At 36.5% G+C, this 20,343-nt stretch overlaps 2 protein-coding genes across 2 annotated transcripts; one reads left to right on the forward strand and one right to left on the reverse strand.

Moving 5' to 3' along the window:
* Positions 1-5,124: 5,124 nt before the first annotated feature.
* On the reverse strand, positions 5,125-10,028 carry LOC107776408 (glycine-rich RNA-binding protein RZ1A-like). The gene is made up of 4 exons (XM_016596303.2): positions 9,889-10,028; positions 6,574-6,705; positions 5,526-6,041; positions 5,125-5,435 (listed from the first exon to the last, which is right to left on the reverse strand). Exons 2-3 carry the CDS (start codon positions 6,682-6,684, stop codon positions 5,535-5,537), a joined length of 618 nt encoding a protein of 205 aa, XP_016451789.1. The 5' UTR covers positions 6,685-6,705; positions 9,889-10,028; the 3' UTR covers positions 5,125-5,435; positions 5,526-5,534.
* A 5,121-nt stretch (positions 10,029-15,149) lies between these two features.
* Positions 15,150-20,125, forward strand: LOC142165215 (uncharacterized). Its single transcript, XM_075223817.1, has 4 exons — positions 15,150-15,310; positions 15,584-15,966; positions 16,064-16,562; positions 19,936-20,125. The coding sequence occupies exons 1-4, from the start codon at positions 15,150-15,152 to the stop codon at positions 20,123-20,125; spliced, it is 1,233 nt and encodes a 410-aa protein (XP_075079918.1).
* The last annotated feature ends 218 nt before the right edge of the window (positions 20,126-20,343 follow it).

Below are 20,343 nucleotides of genomic sequence, written 5' to 3' on the forward strand. Positions count from 1 at the left end.
CTTCTATCACTCTTTTCAACAACTTTCGCTTTCAACAACTTTCGAATGAGGTGAAAGAAGTTTTTCAACTTGACAAATGGCAGTTACCTAACATAAGAAGAAGATATGACAAAGCCAATTATTTTGTTAGTTGAATTATAATTAGGAGATATGGAAGTGTTCTTGTATAGAGAAGTCTCTTCCACATTATCTTTTGAAAATTATATGTAACAGTTCGGTAAGTAATGATTTGGAGGTCAGGTCTATGCCCCCTCCTCTCTTTGTACTCTACAACTTTTGTAATGAACAAGGTAGGGGTCAAGCCAAACCCCCCACATCAACATCAACAGGGCTTTACATAAAAAAAATAAAAAAAAATACGATTCAATAGTGCCCTAATACCATGTGACTTATTGTCACTTGTGCCTTGTGGTCTTTAATTTGAAGGTCGATTCAAAATCATTGAATACTATGAGACATACTTTCTCATATTATTTGGCTCTGATTATTCTTTTCATGTAGATGTCTGTTTCAAACAATCTCTCAGGTATGGATTACAAAGTGGGACTGATATTACCATGTGGCTTATGGACAGGATCCGAAGCTGCAGTCAAGCGAGCTTTTGGTCTTTGGAGATCACAGGTTGTTTGTTCTGATCAAGAAGTTTGTATATTAGGAGATAAGGTGAAAATGTTTGGATATGATATTTTTGTAGTTTCCTTATCCATTATTAGATGTCTGCTCTCACAACACTATGTATATTCGTCATGCATTTGCTGGTTATTATAATGGTCTTTCCTGAGTGACCATGTTGTGGTAGCGACGGGTCTCATTTTGTGGCTCTTTCGCTGGACGCCAATATAGTTTAACACAACTAGCTCTAAATACACACACATTTTTTTCTGAATTATAAGTATGTGCGAGACTAATTTGGAAAAACATAGTAGCGAGAGGCAAGAACAAATAATTTTTATCGAAGCATTCCTCTGAATTCCCCGGAGAACTTTTATAGTCAACGGAATATATAAAATTGTGGTGAGTCAAATTTTGCAAAGTCAAACCTTCTGTGTTTGGGAAGAAAAGCTAGATAGATTGAGCGTAATAAGCTAGAGAATTGATTATTTCGCTTTGGAAGGAAAAAGTATCTTGTTACAAGAGCTTTCAGCTCCACCAAACATAAAAGAAACGGCCTAATGTTTGCCTCTAGCTGATGCGCGTTATAATGAGTCCAAATGCTTTCTTTTCTTCATACCTTGTTCCTACCCTCAGTATTCATAACATAGAAAAACCTCAGAGGTGGGACATAGTTACTTGTGGAACCACTTTGTAGATACATGCCATACATACTTTCCGAAATTCCAAAATTAGCTAAAAACTCGAGAACCTACCCCAAATTTAGAAAGAACACTTCTCTTCTAGAGATGTTTTTATTGGAAATTTTCTCCGCATCTATTATTTGAATGGATTGCAAATAATTTGAATAAAGAAGTTTACAGTTTCCTTTTTGGTTCCAAAGTAAACCAATAAGTTTGAGAGCTCTTCTAGAGATTTTTCCTACCGATCGAGTATGTAAGTAAATTGTTAATAGGCGGTCTCAAATTAAACAGATCAAGCAAACTTGATTACTACTTAATACTGGGAGATTGATAGTCGAAGGTCCTCAAATTTTACGGTATTTAAAAAATGGCTCCCGGACTCGCACACAGCTCTTCTGGGGTTTCTCTATTGGATTAAGTTATTTATCCAAGTGTACCTGATTGTCATACTTTTGCTCTTCGGCGATTCCTCTACCGAGTTGGTAGGAGTTGATATTATATTTACTCTACCTATCTGACAAGTTGTTCATCAAAATCTATTGGATTGACATACTTTTCTTCGATTGTTTTAACAAAGTGTTCTTCGAATTTGCAACTTCAATTTCGATTAAACCACTTTAAATTTGCTGCAAATAATCTCAACAAAGCTTTCAAATATCAACATAAACAATCATCAACCATCAATTTAGTCAAATAATACCAAATTAAAAAGATGTCCTTTGTCTTCAACACTTTCTAAGGTCCAAAAATGGAGTTTTGAGATATTTACAGTAAATCACCAAAATCAGTCTTTTAAGCATAAATTATTAAACATTCAAATAATTTCAACAATAATTGATCATTAACTTCTATTTTCCACTGCTAAGCAAGAATTTCAAGTTTTAAAAATTAAAAAATAATGGTGTCAAGTGTAAAGCGGGGGCGTTTTGCTAATACCACTCAAAATGGGAATATTTCGCCAAGACTAGTCCCTTTGGGGGGCACGCCATGTAAATTTTTGTAATCCACTCCATTCTAGTAATCGAATTCTTTCTATTTAAGAAGTTTGGCTCATAGCTAAAAAAATTGTGAGGTGCAAGTGACATATTGTAGTCTCCAGTGTTGAAAACGTTGGAGCCATCCGTGAATGGTCAATTTCAGTTAATTGTAATATTTTCTCGCGTTGCATAACATTTTATTGTGTATGCACTTCTCTTCCAAGTTATAGTGGAAAAATATACAATTGGTTAGTCAAACATATTCTCAAAATAAACAACCCGCAATATCCCCTTTCAGAAAAATTGAGAACAGTACTTGTATACTTCTAGCCGGAATCTTATTAAAAATGGGAGTGTATGGATTAATTCGAATCAATATGGAATTATTACTTCATGCTCATTCTATATTTTCTCCTTTGGTTGATGATAATAGGTACAATACAAATAATCTATGCAGCTTCAGTGGATTGGTTCGGACCTGATTTTTTGTTGTTGAAAATATTCTACCATTATTAATAACTACTAAGTTTACTTGTACATTTGGAGGAATTTTTTGGTACTCTGATTTTTCATCTCAAAGCTTTACGAGTAAATTTTCGCACCTCATCTCAACTCCCAAGGCAAACAGTAATACCTTCAACCTTCCTACGGTAATAAATATGGGCAGGGCACAATTGAATCCTGGTAGTCATACGTTAGCCAAGGGAAACCATGAAACTAAAATAGAAGAGCTTGCCCTACACAGAAGTAACTATTTCACAATTGCCTCATTACACACATCTTTTTTGCTACTTCCAAATAATAGGTAGAAGCATAAACTAGAACATTCTGGGGCGGTCCAAATTCAAATGGGTGAAATTAAAACTAAATCTATCTAAAAAGACAACTCAAATTAATAGAAACCTACAGCATATTTTCCAGCAAGTGCACGAGGTAGCCCCGTCCCCTTGACCCCCATTGCCTTGACCCAAACTTAAACCTCCCATTAATCACCCATAATTTGTCCTCTTTTCTAGCTTCTAAAAATGGTCGACAGCACCAACAACCGGCTATAGAACTTAGTATCTCTCCATAAGTGATACTAAAGCGGAGAACTGAACAATATGCTGCAGGATAAGATCACTGTTCAAGAACCATTAGCATTACCATCTTATCACCCCCAAAAAATGAAAAGGAATCTGAGAATGAAGATTGCTAGCACGAGCAAAATTGCATTCCCTAATTGGCGACCTCCCAGACATCTTTACTCATTTACAAAGAGCTTATACTATAGACTTGAGTGAATTCCCCAACATGGGGATGCGAAAGAGAACAGCCATATGTATCCATTGAAGTTACCATGTCAGCTAAAGGACAGAAGCAAAACAACAAAAACAAAACCATTTCGTGATCCAGAACAGAGACAGATATCACAACTGAAACATGCCATAGTGAAACAGTATTAACATACAACTCTGAAGAACAAGTCGAAAATTGACAATTTCATGACACAAAAATGGCGTACTATATCAGAAGATCAAGGTATTTATTTTGGTGACACAGATTAAAATCACAAAGGAAGCAACGACTAACCTCGCTTCATCTCCTCAGTAGAAGTGAGAGAAACATAAGGCCATGTTTCTCAATTCTTCCTTTGTTACGAATGGCAGAAATAAAACAAAGATATGCACAAGAACTGACATGGACCAAAATATAAAAATGGAAAGTAAAGATTGCCATAGTGTCTAATATTCATTACATATGGCTTTAAGTACATAAGAATGTAAGTATTGAGGAAAGGGATCAGAAGCCACTGTGAGATGATCAGTGGCAGATTCCACTCCGTATCCAATGGGTTCAACAAGTCAGAATTTCGACACAGAACATAGATATAAGAAAGACTACTACTATTAAGTTTTGAACCCATAATTTTGGAAAAAACAAAGGTCAGCATTAAGAACCTTAAAGGTTGCACCTATCTTTGATCTGCCTGCAGATGATGGGTTTCCAGTAAGAAAGTGAAACAAGAAATAGAATTCTATGATGTTTCTAAGAAGAGGAGTAAATGCGCCAATATGCAACCCCCCAAATTCCCCCCCCCGGGCCAAGATGAGAAAAACACAGATGAAGTACTGAATATCCAGATAACCACATCCCCCTTCAGAACCCTTGTGTAACAAATAGGCCATGCTCCTCCAGCCGAATTAGAAAGCAGAACCATTACCGGAGAGATACCAAGAATCACAAGCTGAGATGGCAATGAAGCCCGACTTTGAAGCAAAGCGACAATCGTCTGGGTCTCAAATGTGGAAACCACGACGACGAACAAGAACCTTCTCCATGGAGGAGGAACATCAAAACCAGAACAAAATAAATGGACCTCAGTTGCTGAACTCAAGAGTAACTAATAACTTGCCATCTAAGAGGAAACTAACTCGTCCTCCGGTAATCCTTAGAGAACATAAGAGCAATTAGTGGTCTAATTACTTGTAGAAGGATTGTCGCTGTCCAAAATGCTTTCTCAAATTAATTATGTTTAACTGGACCAACTAGCAAAGAGACCCAATCATGTACCCAAAAAAGGTCATTTGAACACAGGCAGCCTGTCAAAAGGTTAACATCATTAATACTGTAAAGCTGCAAAGTAAAAACTGACTAAATGGAGGAATAATGCAATAGATTACCCGTTTTAACTCCCATTAACTGTTAAGAGATTCTAAGAGAACAGAACAGGAAAACCACTGCTAATTCACCCTCGCTTCCCAATTTGACATAAACACGCTGGTGAACCTCAGAATTTTATCATCAGTACAAAATCCTGGCAATTCATCAGACCCATCTATATCACCACACAATTAGAGGTGCAATTGTGAACACAAGAAACCATTGATTCCAGCAGCAAACATCAGTATTCTACTTTCCAAGCGAACAAAGCAAATAACCAGCAGCCATAGTAGCATTCAAAAGTGTGAGACCATATTCAAATTCATAAATTAAGCACGCATAAGATCCCAATCAAACCACACTATTGAACATTTTACGGACATAGAACAGTAGATTAAAGTGCCATGTTTCATGAGTTCAAAAGATTGATCCACTTCTGCTAACAGGCCAAGGAAACAAGATGCCATCGGACATACTTCAAACCCTTAGTATCCAGCTTGGTTGGCGCCTAACTCTTTAGCTGCAACAGACAGGTTAAAATTTCAGTTACTACAATGAAATGATTCCACGAATATCAGACAGCATTAAAAGTCCAAAATAAATATTGCACCTTAAAGCATTAATGACGATCGTACGGACCAGAACGATCACGATTATATCGTTCTCCCCCATGTCCACCACCATCCCTGCTGCTGCGGCTTCCAAAACGATCTCCATTTCTATCAGGTCCATAATGGCCACTTGATCTACCACCACCACCTCCGCCGCCGCCATACCTATCATCTCTGCCGCCATACCGACCACCACGACCTCCTTCACTTGGGCATTCTCTGGCAAAGTGTCCTGGCTTGCCACACTTAAAGCACTCTCCACCACCAGATCCACGCCCACCTCCATATTCACGATTATCACGACCGTGATCACGACCTCGATCTCGGTCACGGGGCCGATCACTATCAAATTCTCTACCTGAACCTTGTTGGGGCTGGGCTTTGTCCACAGTAATAGCGCGGCCATCCAAATCCATCCCATTCATTTCTTCAATGGCTTCTTCCATTGCTTTCTTTTCATCAAATGTAACAAAACCAAATCCTTTAGATCGGCCAGAGAACTTGTCAACTACAATCTGAACCAAAGGGAAAAACAGTTCAAATGATAGTGGCGTAGACATGTGTAAACTCTATATCCAGGTAAAGTATGAGAAAGAAGGAAACAAAATAAGGAAAAAGGAAAGAGACAAAAAGGTCGTCACTTAAGTGTTGCCACAGACTTAATGATACAAAGAAACCAAAATGTATTCTGCAACACTGGTAAGTAAAGTGCTCACAACATGACTTGTAGCTGCTCACATTTACCCCTTTTTCTGTTGAGATAAGTAGTTACATTTATTTATGCAGTTGAACATTTATTTTCCTGCTCAGTTGCCTCTTAGTGCTCTTAAAAAATTCTGCTACTCCACAGGAGAAAACACATTTTCTTTGATTTTCCCTTAAGCATGAGAAGGGAGTACAGCACTACACTGAGAAAAGCTCTGTGAAAAATATAATTTGCACCTCAGGAGTACAAGTTGGGTATGCATAGGAGGTGGGGGTGGGTGAAAGAAGCCAAACAAATAGAAGAATAGTAAGACAGTATTTTAAAGAATGACTCATCCTTACCTTTGCATCAAGAAGATTGCCAAACTTCCTAAATGCATCTTTTAGTCCTCGATCAGATGTTGACCATGATAAGTTTCCAATGAAACAGCGGTACTCAGCATCGTCGCCCATTTATCAAACAGCTTTTTGCAACTGAAAAGGAAAGACAGAGAGGGGTGGAGGGGGAGGGGGAGTGAGAAAATTCAAGAATGATCCAGAGGTAGAGGTGGAACACAGCAAAACAAAATTTCAAAATGTTGTTTCAGCAGGTCCTGTTTATGTGAGTTTTACTATGAGACCCGTTGTCTCATAGTATGACATTTAAGCTTAAACAGACAAATCAAAAAGTGCTCTCAGTATCATCAGCAGTATGGTTTCCTAACTATTCATCTGTTGGACAAATTTTGAAAATGTAGAGACTAAAAGACATTCTTATGCTTTGGCCTAGTTAAAAAGAAGAAGAATTAACCTAAATAGTCGCCCATCCAACCGCTTATGTATAATATATGTATAATCCATGGATAATATGTGTATAACCATGTATAATCGGTGAATAATCTATATATATATCAGCTAGAAGAAAAAAAAAAGCATAAGAATGTCAAAATGTTGTTTCAGCAGGTCCTGTTTATGTGAGTTTTACTATGAGACCCGTTGTCTCATAGTATGACATTTAAGCTTAAACAGACAAATCAAAAAGTGCTCTCAGTATCATCAGCAGTATGGTTTCCTAACTATTCATCTGTTGGACAAATTTTGAAAATGTAGAGACTAAAAGACATTCTTATGCTTTGGCCTAGTTAAAAAGAAGAAGAATTAACCTAAATAGTCGCCCATCCAACCGCTTATGTATAATATATGTATAATCCATGGATAATATGTGTATAACCATGTATAATCGGTGAATAATCTATATATATATCAGCTAGAAGAAAAAAAAAAAGCAAACAGTGAATTTGGCCGGCTAATTGTGTAAATATCTCTAAAAAGAATATCATGTCTCCGCTTATCAAATATATGTGTGCGTGAGCATAGATATCAATATCATGTTATCGTATTCCTTTAAGTAGCTCGTCAATGCTACGGTACTTGGTTTCGTTAAAACGATCTGAGTTTTGCACAAAGTAGCTTCTAGAAATCTAAATTTGAGTAATTGAGTTCAGAATGATATGCTTGAAAGTTGAAAATTACCATGAGCAAACAGAAAAAGGGCTGGTGCCAAGCCCAAACATGGACAATTGTCCCAAACAGTGTTTTAAAAAGCATTTTCAAGGCGCGAGGCGCACCAAAAATGCCCGAGGCGGTGTGGGGCGAAAGTCTCAAGAGGCGTACGCCCTGCAATTTGGGGCGTACGCCCAAGTGTTCGGGGCGTACGTCGGGCGTTTGGGGCGCATTTTTGTAGTGAGACGTAAGCCCCAGAGACTTTTTTCAAATTAAAACAAAATTTGTTGAATAAGTCCTTCACATAATACCCAAATTCTCAAAAGTCAGCTTGTAATTACTCAAAAATTTAAAAAAGGAACTGAAATGTATTAAATTTAAAAGTCAAAGACCTTTTTTATTGATTGAAGCTCTAATTTATAGTCTTTCCCAATTCTTTATCTTGTCTAATTTTAAAAGGCGTTTTCGGGGCAAGCCCTGGGGCGAGGCCTACCAAAAATGCCCCGATACGATGGCGTCGGGCGAAAATCTCAAGAGGCGTACGCGCAGCAATTCATGTTATATTTGTCATTCTTTTTGTTCCTTCATGTAGAAACTTTATTCTTTTCGACTCAAGTTACTTGTAAGTAGCGTATAATAGATTGTTTCGACTAGTTTTTTATGGGGATGGAGCACATCTATATATATATATATTTCACATATTTATAATTTTTTTCAATTTTTATGTAATTTTACTTATTTATAAATATTTACTGTAATTATATTATTTTATAAAACATTAAAATTAAATACCCATAAGGTTTGTGCCTCAGGGCTTACGTCTCGCTGAGGCATATGTAAAACGCCTAGCTTTACGCCCACGCCTTTTAAAACACTGGTCCCAAATAGAAAATTCAAAATCACTTTCTTTATAGAATGGTACATTAAGTTCAAAATAACCATATTCTGACATAAAAAGAACTCAAAAGCCTGCAGACAGCCGACATGTCGGTCCTAATCTCCCTAAAGAAAAGAATCATAAAACACCAGCCTAGCATGTTAAGATATTTCCCCTTGACATATAGTTCATCAAATAAAATAGTATCCTGCCACTGAACCTGCTACAAATTTAAGCATCTAGGAGAACAAGAGATTTGCATTATTCTTTTAACATAAAAAAAGGGTTGACCCAGTAATGCCTGCACCTAACTATCACCACAATAAATTATCAATATTAACGTAAATTATTCAAAATCAGAATGAGAGGAGAGAAATGCTTGTTTCTTCAATGAAATGGTTAAAAGGGTTGAGGACTGGCCAGCCCAAAAATACTTATCCATTTGCTTCTTCTTCTTTTTTGGGGTGAGGAAAAAAGTCTAAGATTAACTTAACTAGATAATTGAGTTGCAAAAAAGGTGAGTTACCAACAAGAAAGTAAAATTATATCCCCAAGTTCAAAATCATCTTTTTGTCTTACTGCTTTTCCATATTGGTAAAAAACTCCCTTATGGGATGGGTAAGGCAATTAATGTAGCATGTAGCCAAGGGTGTGAGGAAAAAAGTCTAAGATTCAAATCCCAACAGAGGCAAGAAAATACTACTATGTGATTTCTTCTCATCTGCCTAAGTACTCGATAGCAGAATGGAAGATAGCAGGCTCCCGATGGAATAGTTGAGGTGCACAAGCTTTGCCCGGACACCACCATCATTAACAAAAGAAAATGCAAGTAATGTAGCCTGCGTTGAAACCAATCTTTCGGGTGGGTTGAATCTGGGTGAAACCAACATTAGTCTTCTAATTAACATCATGCACCCAAACCATCCAAGATTGGGACAGCTTTACACATTAATGGGTCAAAACTGACACCAACAATCGATATGGAAATGTGGAATATGGATGCCTTTCTTTCACTTTGTCACATGATATTTAGCAATTAACAAAAAATGCATTTATCTTTTAGTCCCACAAATTTAACAGACAACACATGCCAAAACATTTTTAACAAAAAAAAACAAAACGTTCTGAAATTAAAGAATCAAACGTCGTACATCAATTTTACACTTTCCTAATACGAAAATCGTGAAATGCCCTAATTAGCGACAAAAACCTAAGTAGATCGGTAGAAAAGTACCGGCAAAACAAGAATTAAGATACAACTGTTGCTGAAAATTAAAGAATTAGAGATTGATTGATACCTTCAAGAGTGAAGAGCCGAAAGCTTTAGGTAGCGTTTTTGTGGAGCCTGAATGGGGAATATTAGGGTATTATTATAGAAGAGCATATATTCTGCACTATAGTTGATGACTTGATGCAATCATCCTACTTGACCCGTAATGACCGGTTCCAAGCGGTGAAGTCGTGAAGATTTAAGGGCTCAGTTGGATGATGGTTCGAAATAATTAGTACTAGTAGTAATAAATTAATGTAAAAACTAGTCTTAATACGTATCCACCTCGATGAAAATACAACCTTAAGAAATTATATAAATATTACTAAGTAATATGTTTGAATATAAAATAAAATAAAAGTCAAAAGAAAAATGCAAAGTTCCTGAAATGACGAATCTTGATCCCACGTAAGCTAGCTCAATGAAAGAAAAAATATTGTCCAATATAAGTCTTCTGTTAATTTATTGTGATACCAAAGAACTATGTGAGAATATCTTATGAAAATTATTGTTATTTTAGTTAATTAATTTTAAAAATAAGCAAGAAACACAAAAATACTTTCACCATAATTTAAATATTTGTCAAATATCGTAACTTCAAACGGAATGAGGAGGTTACCTGTAGCTCCTAAAAATATTGACATATGACATGTAGTTTAAAATAGCTAATATTGATTTAATCTTTTATAACAAATAATTTATTATATTAAATTTGTAGAGACCTATCATTTGACAGAAATGAAATGCAACAAAAAAAATTTAATGACAACTCATGTAGAATATATTTTATTTTTTATTATTTCATCATTATTGCTTCAAATTTGTATTTTTATTTTTGACTCTTAATATTACACTATAATCGATTTTGCTATATTTTTTTATTTCTTTCACCACTAATGTTTTTTTAACAAATTTATGTACCATAGTTTTCTACTTGAAAGTAGTTTTACTTAATGATCAATTTAGAAAAAAAAATATTAAACTAGATTGTTTTGCTAATATGTTAATTCAAAGAATTAATCATTTGATCTTAATATTAAAGAAAATATGTTTTTTGTTAATTCAAATTCTTAATATTAGGTTATAGATCATTCCAAGTTCTAAAATATTTAACTATAAAATAACTTTATCCAATAAAATATTATTTTTAAGGAGTAAAAATATCAATGTGACATTTCACCTTTAGATCTTCTGCTTGTAGAATAGATCTTAAAATTCAATTATTAGGAACATATCATTAGAAAGCATACTATTGGAATACAAAGAGTACAACACTTCATTATTCATTTCCGTATTTAAATAAAGTAAACAAAAAGGTGATAAGTAAATACAAGCTCTTTTTTCCAATTTATTTAATAATCTAAAGGAGACAAAAGGGAAGTATATTCGATCATTGTATTTCCCATTGTACCAACTTTGGAAGTAAATCGTTAGTACTCCAATTACGGATTAAAGACCCATTTATGATTTTCTACATAACTAAAATAAATAAAGATTTAATAACTAAAATTTAAGTTGATTTCAAAGTCCTATATATTGGAAAAATAATTTAATACGATTTTATCTAATATAAAATTTACTTTTAAATGATAAAAAAACGAACATATTTTTCTAAGGAATTTCGTTTTTTAATATAATATAGATTCGTATAAAAACTAATGCATTTTAATTAGTCGCATAAGGAGAAAGTAACTATTGTATAACTAATATAATATTTGGTTGGTAATATTAAATAATTTACGCATCAAAATTATATGAGAATCTATGTATTATATATATCTTTAGAAAGTCTTTTTAATTGTTAATATATATATATAATAAAATAAAAAAAATCCGAAAATATTTCAAAAAATATTTTTTTTTAGAAAGCATTTCTTTTATTAAAATTATTATGATGTTCATTTAAAAATTCTCGCGAAGATGACATTTTTATCACTTTAATTATTCACTACCATTGCACATCCACCATTATCACCCTTAACCTCCCAACCACCACTGCTAATATTCATCACTAACCACTTTTACTTTTAGTTACCACAATTTAATCACTATCATTAAACCACCTTCACTAACAACCATCACCACTACTAACCAGCGACCACCATAATTGGTAAGATTTACCAGCGAGCACTAATAACCACCAATTATCTTATCGCACAATCACCACAACCAATCACCTCTACCACGAGCCACCTCCATCATCAACACCATCTACACAATGAGCTTATTGTCACCAATCACTACTATTAATTACCTTTATTATTGCTACCATCTTTATTAACCATATCTATTATAAGCCTCTGTTGTATAGCCGCCGTTAAAAATCATCACAATCGACCACATCCACCCCCAAAACACCATGCATAACTATCACATCTTTTTCCACCACCAATTGCCCAGTCATTGCCGCACAACCATCACCTTCAGTAAAACCACATAGCCATCAACCACGGTTACAAAACAAACATCGTCGGGCACTTTAATCAATCTTGATTGCTATCAATCACCATTTAATAATCATTGTTCGGCCACCAGCTTGCACCACTTCAGGTCCAAAGCAGCATACTTAAGCTGGCCCGACCATTTATTTTATACTTAGCCCTTTTGTACTAGTTAGCTATTTTTTCTTTGTTAATATAGCATAGTAGTTATTCATTTAGTGGTTAGCTAATTCTACATTGTATAGACAAGATATAAATAAAAGAGGCCACTGCTGTTAATAGTTGGCCCATTATTTTCATTCTCTCTCTTCGTTTGTTCTCTCTAATGAAGAATTCTTTAGAAAGCCCTAACCTCCATTAACGAGCTTCCTTTTCTGATCTATTTTTACTGGTTTGACATGGTATCATAGAGGAGAATTCGTTAGATCTTGTTTATCTACGTCGAGCAGTGTTACCCCTATCTGATTTCACCCATTTTTCATCAGGATTCATCTTTGTCGGAGCTTCGTGATTCTTTTGTGGTTTTCCGGCAAATACACTGTGTTCCTTTGCGATTGATTCTGTTTTACGGTGTAGATTGTACTAAATATCTCTGGTGTTAATTGGAGGCTGAGATTTCTATTTTGCTGAAGCTAGGGTTTCCTTGATTTCTCTCGGAGCTAGGGTTTCCTCCATTTTCATTACTTTGCTGGAGTTTTTCTACTATATCTAGGCCTTACTTCTTCAGGTTGCGAAAAAGGCTGGTATTTTTATCTCTCTTTTGCATATGTTGGATTCTGATGTCAGTCTAAAGTGTTTGTTAGTGAGTTAATTGTTATAACCATGACTGGTTCTATTTCTTCTTTCACGTACACTCCTGACCCTACATCTCCTCTATTCCTTTTGTTGTCTGATGTACCTGGTGTGTCCCTGGTTCCTGTGCCATTTTCGGGGAGTGGGTTTGGAGGTTGAAAATATAGTATGATAGTGTCGTTGTCCGCTAGGAATAAAATTGCATTTATTGATGATTCGTGTCCTAAACCTGTTACAACTTCCCCTGATTATAAACAATGGGACGTTTGTAATAATATGGTGATATCTTGGTTAACAAGCTCATTATCACCAGATATAGTTGCAAGTGTTCAATACTTCAAGACAATCGAAAGTATATGAAAGTAATTAAATAATAGGTATGGTAGTATAAATGAGACCAAAGTTTTTGAACTAAAAAGGGAACTTGCCTCTGCCTATCAGGGATCCCTTGATATTGCCTCATATTTTACCAAACTTGAGAGAATTTGGGACCAATTGGGAGTGATGTGCAGCAGTCATGCATATTCTTGTAATTGTGCTGCTAAAGAGGGTCTCCAAAAAGAGAAAGAGGAGGACAAAGTCCATCAGTTCCTCATGGGATTGAATGAGGTTTATGTTGGTGTGAGAAGAAATATATTGATGATGCAACCTCTACCATCCCTTGATAATGTCTATAACATTCTTTTTCAAGATGAAAAGCAATGACAAGTCAACCCACCTCCTCAATTTACCTCTAAAGTAGCCTCTTTCAATATGAATCCCCTGAATAAACTACTCAACCACAACTGAATATGCAATTCGAGGGGCAACAAAGATAGTTCACTCTTTTAAAGAGTGAACTTTGATAATTAGTTCGGAACCTCTAATCTCTTCTGCAAGTATTGCGAGAAGCCTGGACACTTAATTGATAAGTGTTACAAGCTTCATGGCTTTCCTATTAACTTCAAGTTTACTAAGGGTAGAAAGACAACTGCTAATATTGTGACATATTTTGATTTTTTTTTGCTTTTGAGTGCATTTCTTCCTATCAAACCTCTATTGTGCCTGTTGCTAAAAATGCTTTTGTGATGCTTGGACTGACAAATCAGCAATACTCTCAACTGCTCTCCCTATTGCAACAATCTCATGTCTCTGATCCTGCACCTCAACTCAATATTATGAGTTCTGCCAACTTTGTTGGTACTCTATTGCCTAAGAAAGTAGTATATAGTTTCAAATCTACTTTTCTAAACCAATCTGATTCCTTAACTTAGATAATTGACTCTGGTGCTTTTGACCATATGACTGCTAATAAAGAATATCTCATTAATATCATACATTTACCTATTCCTTTCCTAGTTTCTCTTCCAAATGGTTATAAAGTAAAAGTTATTTGCACATGCTCTTTTGTTTTGATTGATTCTATAATTCTTCACAATGTCCTTTATCTACCTTCTTTTAAGCACAATCTTATCTCTGTACACAAACTCACAGACCAATTTGATTGTATAGTTCAGCTTACTAGACTTTCATGTCTCATACAGGGCCCTTCTCTGAAGAAGCCTCTAGATCTTGATAAATTGGACAATGGGTTGTATTAATTTGTAAGGGAAAAGCCCTCTCAGCCTTAGGTTACTTTGTCAAATGCCTCCAGCAACTTGTCATCTTTGCATGTTTTTGATCATCTTCCTTGTTCTGTAAATATTATTTTCCCCTCTTGTAATAAAGCTGATATGAATAAAATGGATATTATTTGGCATCAAGACTTGCACACGTTCCTTTTATTAAAATGAAAAGCATTTCTGAAATTTCTTTTGATATTTTCTCTACACGGTCTTTTCCATGTACTATTTGTCATATGGCTAGACAAACTAGATTACCATATCCTGGTAGTTCTATTCATAGTTCTAAGCCCTTCCAACTTGTTCATGTTGACACCTGGGAACCATATCATACTTCTACATATTCAGGCTCCAAATATTTTCTTACCATTGTTGATGACTTCTTTAGATGTACTTGAACTCATTTAATAGGGTCCAAAAGTAACGCCTTTACTCTCCTAAAGGCCTTTGTATTGATGGTTCGAACTCAATTTCATGTCACCATTCAAAGCATAAGGTCTGATAATACTCTAGAATTGAGAAATAGCAATGCTGCAGTTCTTTCCTTTTCTGAAAATGGAATCATCCATCAAATTAGCCGTCCACACACACCTCAACAAAATGGTTTGGTGGAAAGGTAACATAGAACCCTCCTAGAAGCCTCCAGGGCCTTACTTTTCCAATCTAAAGTACCAATCAGATTTTGGGGAGATTGTCTCCTCACAACCACATATATCATTAACAGACTTCCCTCTAGGTTACTATAGAATAAATCACCTTATGAGTTGTTGTTTGGCAAGACACCTAGCTATTCACACTTGAGAACTTTTGGTTGCCTTTGTTTTGCTACTGTTCCAATTCCTCAAAGAGACAAACTGAAACCTAGAGCTATCCCATGTGTCTTTCTTAGCTATCCTTTTGCAAAGAAAGGTTATAAGTTGTATAACCTTCAGTCAAAGCAGTATTTTGTCTCTAGAGATGCCATTTTTCATGAACAACTCTTCTTTTTATCTTCAGATTTTTTCCTTCTAGCTGTGTCAAAATCCCCATTTTCAACCACTTCATCTTCTGTTCCAACCTATTGGTATGAACCTGTTCTACCTCCTGCTACTACAACCCCTTCTACTCCTCTTTTAGTTTCTTTCCCTTCTGATGCTCCATCTTTCCCTAATGCTACTGACAACCACCCTTCACCTTCTGCCAACCACCCTTCACCTTTTGATGTTTCACCTTCTCCTCACATTACTGATGCTTTTTTTAACTCTCCCTTCTACTTCTTCTTCTGCCACCTCTGTTGCACCACTTAGAAAATCTGATAAAACACACACTCAACCCTCTTATCTCAAGGATTACATCATAAAATGCCTAGTTCTTTTTCCTGTTATGTTAGTCCAACCTGTAGAGTTTGAGCCATATACTTATTCTCATGAAACCCATATTCCAGCTTGGCAGGATGCTATGAGAAAAGAGTTTGAAGCTCTAGAAGCTAATAACACTTGGGATATTATTGAACTACCCCTAGGTGAGAAGCCTATTGGTTGCAAATGGGTCTATAAAATTAAATACAAAGCTAATGGTGAAGTAGAAAAATACAAGACTAGGCTTGTTATTAGAGGGGACACACAGGTTGAGGGGAAGGATTCCAATGAGACATTCTCTCCTGTAGTGAACATGTCTACTGTCAAGTATTTGATAGTTGTTATTATTAAGAAGAATTGGTATTTATTTCAACTTGATGCTAACAATGCATTTCTTCATGGTGAGTTGGATGAGGAGGTCTATATGAAATTACCTCCTAGTCTTTCTGCTTCATCTCCTTCTTCTTCTACTCCTTTGGCTTGCAAGTTAAAAAAGTCTCTTTATGGGCTTGGACAAGTTTCGAGGCAATGGTATTGTGACGATCCGGCCGGTCGTCTTAAGAATTAACGCTCTGATCCCCTATTAACTGCTTTCCCCGTATTTATTTCTGCTATTTTGATTCGCCGGGATGGTCGGTTTTGAGTTTCGGAGAATTTTGAGACACTTAGTCCCTAAATGAGAGCTTAAGTGTTGGAAATTTGACCGTAGTCGGAACAGTGTAAAGACAGGCTCAGAATGAAAATCCGATGGTTCTGTTAGCTCCGTTGGGTGATTTTGGGCTTAGGGGCATGTTTGATTGTGTTTTGGAGGTTCGTAGCTAATTTAGGCTTGAAATGCCGAAAGTCAAATTTTGAAGTTTCCAGTTCGATAGTGAGATTTTGATCCGAGGATTAGAATGGAATTTCGGAAGTTGAAGTAGCTCCGTAGTGTTGAATGTGATGTATGTGCAAAGTTTCAGGTCATTCGGACGAGGTTTGATAGACTTTTTGATCGAAAGCGTATTTTTAGAGTTTTGGAGTTCTTGGGCTTGAATTCGCAGTTAATTCATAGTTTTGATGTTGTTTTAGGTGTTTTAAGGATTGGTACAAGTTTGGGCAGTGGTATTAGACTTGTTGGTGCCTTTGGTTGAGGTCCCGGGGGCCTCGGGATAGTTTCAGAAGGTTGTCGGAAGAATTTGGAACTTGTTTGAGCAGCTTCAGCTGCTGGTTTCCTGTCATAACCACACCTGTGAGCGTGGGACCGCAGGTGCGGCGCCACAAAAGTGGCTATGTGGCCGCAGGAGGGAGATTTGGCCCAAGCTCCAGGTTCCGTAGGTGCGACTGGGTTTTGCAGATGCGGTGCCGCAAATGCGGCCAAGAGACCGCAGATGCGGACCTAACCTGTTAAGTGACTTTTCTCACCTGAGATGCATTCTTCCACAAGTGTGGGACCGCATGTGTGCTCCCTTGACCGTAGATGCGGTAATCGCTGGGTAGAAATATAAAATTTTGAGGGTTTGGTTCAAAACTTGGAAAAATCAAATTGGAGATGGGCAGAGGGCGATTTTGGAAGGAAATCATTGGATAACAATTCTTTAACCCTTTCTAGTTATATTCCATCAATCTATACTTAGTTTCATCATTTAATTTCGGATTGGAGATGAAAATTGAGGAAAAGTTGGGAGAAAGTTCTTAGGCCTAGAATTCGAATTTCGATTGGGAAATTGACCTTAAATTTGGATAATTTTGGTATGCATGAACTCATGAGAGTATGAGGATTCTGAAAATATAAATGTTACCCGATTCCGAGACTTGGGCCCAAGGGGCATTTTGGTCATTTTTATCTAATTTTGCGTATTAGCTTAGAATTTAATTGTAGAGTCAGTTACTTGAAGTGTTATTTACATTATGCAATTGGATTGAATAGATTTGAGCCATTTGGAGTCGAGTACTCGTGGCAAGAACGTGGTTTCGAGTTGAATTTGAGCCAGTTCGAGGTAAGTGGCTTGCCTAACCTTGTGTGAGGGACCTTCCCCTTAGGATTTGTTATTACTATTAATTGAAATGCCTTGTACATGAGGTGACGAGTGCGTACTTGTGCTAATTATTGAAAATCCGATTTTCATTAAGTAATTACTAGTATGTTTCTTTTCCTGTTTATATTACCTGCATTTAAAGAATGTTGTTAGCTTAGGAAAGCATGTCTAAGTATTTTAATTGCCTTATTTGCTCAAACTGCTTTACCTGAATTCCGTGCAGCATGCTAGGCTAGAATTACTTATTTTCCTTGTTATGAAATTGGCATTTCAGAATATTTTCCTGATGCTGCTGTGTAATTACATTTGGGACTACGGATGTGGGATTCTGGTAGCTCCCCCTTGTCTATTTATTTGGGACTACGGATGTGGGATTCCGGTAGATACTCCTGCATAGTTATATAGAATTACGGGACTGCACCCGGTAGATTTCCCCAGTACTGGGTATTTGGGACTATGAAACGGGATTCCGGTTGATCCCCGCGCACTATGAATTGGACTACGGGATCCCGGGAGATCCATTGGATATGTATATTTTGGACTACAGGACAGTACCTGGGAGATCCCCGATTGTTATTTTGGTGCTGAGCCGTATTTCTTTATGTGTTTACCTTGCCTCTGTAATAGTTGTTGTTGCCCTTTTATATCTTGTATTACTTTTACTGCTATACTTATTTATACTGTTCTGTTCTACACTATCGAACTTTATATTTTATTTAACCTCAGTAGGGCCATGACCTTCCTCGTCACTACCCGACCGAGGTTAGGCTGCACTTATTGAGTACCGCTGTGGTGTACTCATGCCCTTTCTACGCATGTTTTTCATGTGCAAAATCTAGGTACCTTGACTCAGTCTTATCACCCTTGAGGCGAGGCGACTGTTCCAGAGATTTTGAGGTATATCTGTCACGTCCGCAGACCGAGGAGTCCCTTTCTACTCTCCCTATTGTATTAGCCCTTCTATATTTATTTTCCTTGTTAGATATTCTGGAGTTAGACACTGGTAGTCATTCCAAGGCTTGTGGATTCATGGGTTTCCGGGTTTTGGGAAAATGTATCGGTTTTAAGAGTTAATATTGTGTATGTCGAGTGACACTTTTAAACGTTGTTTATTTACTCTATTTTTGTTTTAAATTATTTTCTTCCGCAATTTAGGCTTACCTAGTCGTAGAGACTAGGTGGCATCACGATGGTTTACGGAGGACGAACTGGGGTCGTGACAGGTATGCCAAATTGTCTCAAGCCCTTTATTCTAAAGGTTTTCATCATTCACTCAATGATTACTCTCTATTTATCAAAGGGTCTTCATGTCATCTAGTCATCCTGGTTGTTTATGTTGATGAATCATTCTCACTGGTAATGATTTGCATGAGATTTTAGCTTTTAAACAATTTCTAGATTCTGAATTTAACATCAAAGACTTGGATTTTCTTCATTATTTTTTGGGTATTGAGGCCACTGTATTACCTGATGGTGTTGTATTAAATCAGAAGAAGTTCACTTTTGATTTACTCAAAGATTATGATTTATGTCTATTTTGTTGTTAGCCCATGGGAATTGAATCAGAAGCTTAAAGCTAATGTTGGGGATCTCCTACCTAATCCCGAGAAATACAAAAGTCGTGTAGGGAAGTTATTGTTCTTGACTCACACCCGGCCTGGTATTTGCTTTAGTGTTCAACATTAGTCAGTTTATGTAGGCTTCCCGGCTTCCTCACATGATTGTTGCTCTTTATTTGCTTAGGTATCTCAAGGGTACTCCTGCCCTTGGCCTTTTTTACTCTAACTCTATTGATTTTTCTATCAAGGCTTATTCTGACAGTGATTGGGTATCTTGCCCTGACACTCGCAATTTTTTTTTTCTGATTTTTGCATTTTCTTGGGTAATAGTCTTGTTGGCTGGAAGGCGAAGAAACAACTTGTGATTTCTCTTTCTTCTGCTGAAGCTGAGTATAGAGCTGTTAGTAAGGTTGTTGCTGAATTGGTTTGGCTGTCCAGATTGTTGCATGGTCTTACTATTGATGTTTCATTTCCTATCTTTGTCTTCTATGACAATATGACAGCTATTTCACATTGTTAAAAATCACGTATTCCACAAGCACACTAAACATATTGAAGTGGATTATCACTTTATCCGGAGTAAATTTACTGAAGGATTTATCCAGTTGTCGCATGTTCCTACCTCTGGCCAACTGGCAGATGTATTCACCAAGCCACTACCTGGTGTCCTCCATCACTCTTTTCTTGGCAAGTTGAAGGTTGTTTCCCCCTCCAGCTTGAAGGGGGTGTTGGGCCACC

The sequence above is a fragment of the Nicotiana tabacum genome, chromosome 10 (assembly GCF_000715075.1).
Source record: "Nicotiana tabacum cultivar K326 chromosome 10, ASM71507v2, whole genome shotgun sequence".
NCBI lineage: Eukaryota > Viridiplantae > Streptophyta > Magnoliopsida > Solanales > Solanaceae > Nicotiana > Nicotiana tabacum.